The 1,885-nt window shown below is 46.0% G+C and overlaps 1 protein-coding gene across 1 annotated transcript in view; it reads left to right on the top strand.

Moving 5' to 3' along the window:
• Positions 1-305: 305 nt before the first annotated feature.
• Positions 306-1,885, top strand: part of Wee2 (WEE2 oocyte meiosis inhibiting kinase) — a 26,219-nt gene continuing 24,639 nt past the window's right edge. Inside the window, exon 1 of the mRNA XM_015493943.2 lies at positions 306-638. Coding sequence (XP_015349429.1) covers positions 306-638 — 333 coding nt within the window. The remainder of the gene's footprint in view (positions 639-1,885) is intronic.

The raw sequence follows: 1,885 nt of genomic DNA, 5'->3' as shown, positions 1-1,885 counted from the left end.
CATGGGAACAGGGACACTCTGTAGGGCATACAGAAAAAATTTTGTATATGAATCAGATTTAATTGCTTAGAGAGTTACTGGGAATTTTCTGTAATCAGAATGGAAATAAGGATAAGCTGAGGTCTTACAGATTCATGGTACTTAAGGGAGAAATTTAACACTGTGCCACACAGCTGTTTGTTGGTTGAGGGAAAGGCTGGCTGAAGTTGTAGAACTTGCTGGGTTTTTTTCTCCTTAAGTCTATAGGTGTGGAGTGTTCCCTTCAGAGAGACCTCCTTACCTGTGCTATAAGCTGTTTCACTGAGATGGATGACAGCAGTGTTAACAAAGAGCCAAACCAGAAACTAAACTTTTCCTTTAGTGAAGAAGAGACTGAAAGTGAAGAGCAGAAAAAGGTACAAGAATATGGGGAGACCCAGAGCCCAAGTCCAGAGATGGGTGAGGCCCAGGACTCAGTGGCTTCTTCGACTCCTCCCAGAAACATACAGGAACGCAACACATCTCAGGAGAAAGGTGAGGGTAGCCCAGATCTAATTCTGCGGACTCCAGAGTCAGCTCCTCCCAAATGTCCTGCTACCCCAGCACCAACAGCCAAGAGGAGCAGGCTGCAGCATGGTGACAGCCCCTCCACCCCCAAGGTAAGTTAGCTGTGGAAAGGAGCCAGGTCAGTGTAACCTGTCTTCAGTTCAGCTGACACGGCAACAGGACTCAGTTGTCCGTGTGTCTGTGGTAGACTTTCATCACTGGCTCTGTATATCCCCGGTTTTGTATTATTGGTGGAAATGAAGGACAGTGGAAAGCTACTGAAAAGAATCTGCTTCTTGTCTTCTCAAAATCATAGGTGCCAGTAACTATTTGGCATTGGCCACAAATAAGAGGGGTGGAGGATCCTAAAGCGTATTGGACGTAGAAGTAATTCTGAGATCTAGAGCCAATCTCTGTACTACATTTGAGAAAATTAAGGTCCCAATAGATGAAGTTGCTTATAGCTCAGCCAGTGGCAGAGACAGGGCTAGATACTTCATCTTTTGGACATAGTTCATCATTGTTTCCACCATTCCAGTTGACTATATTTTTGGGGGAAATTATTTTACTTTTTCCTAATACAAGAACATTCACATGAACATATTCATGGCCTTCTATTCTCCCCAGCAGGAACTCCTCCCTCCACTCAGCCTAGTCAAGAGCAGGCTCTTTTATAATAGAAGAGCAAAAAAGTAACTTTTTGATATTTCTTTAAAATTTTGAAATGGCAACTAAGAAGTGGTTTTGTTGTAATTGGTCTTCTATCACACTGCTCACGTTATCCCAACCAGGGTCGAGGCAGGTTACTTCTCATCGACTCTGGTGCCATGGTGTGTGATTCCTAGGATGGGTATTAGTTCTGCTTCCTGCTAGCTCAGCTTGATGTACTTAAGATCATTATAATAACATCTGTGATCCTGCTTGCAGGACAGTCACTGTCAGCGGGTCTCTTTAGTGCCTGCTGAGTTTGCATAGCGTGTCTAACAGGGAATACTAAGCTGCTTGTCTGAATTGCAGACAAAATATGTTCAGGGATCCATCAGCAGATTTTTTCAGTGATCTCAGTACCAATTAATCATTCATTTCTTGAGAATCCACTGTGGGTAGGGAAAATAAGATAAAATCTTTGCCCTCAAAGAGCTTAAAATCTAGCAGGAGAGAGGAGGGAGGGAGGGGGAGGTGGAGAGAGAGAGAGAGAGAGAGAGAGAGAGAGAGAGAAGAGGAAGGGGAGAGGGAAGGGAGGAGGGGGGAGAGGGGGAGAGGGGGAGGAGGGGGAGGGAGGGGAGAGGGGGAGGAGGGGGAGGAGGGGAGAGGGGGAGGAGGGGGAGGGAGGGAGAGGGGGAGGTAGGGGTAGGGTAGG

This window comes from Marmota marmota, unplaced genomic scaffold (genome assembly GCF_001458135.2).
Source record: "Marmota marmota marmota unplaced genomic scaffold, marMar, whole genome shotgun sequence".
Taxonomy (NCBI): domain Eukaryota; kingdom Metazoa; phylum Chordata; class Mammalia; order Rodentia; family Sciuridae; genus Marmota; species Marmota marmota.
The sequence above is the reverse complement of the archived record's forward strand: the minus strand, read 5'-3'. Positions and strand labels throughout refer to the sequence as shown.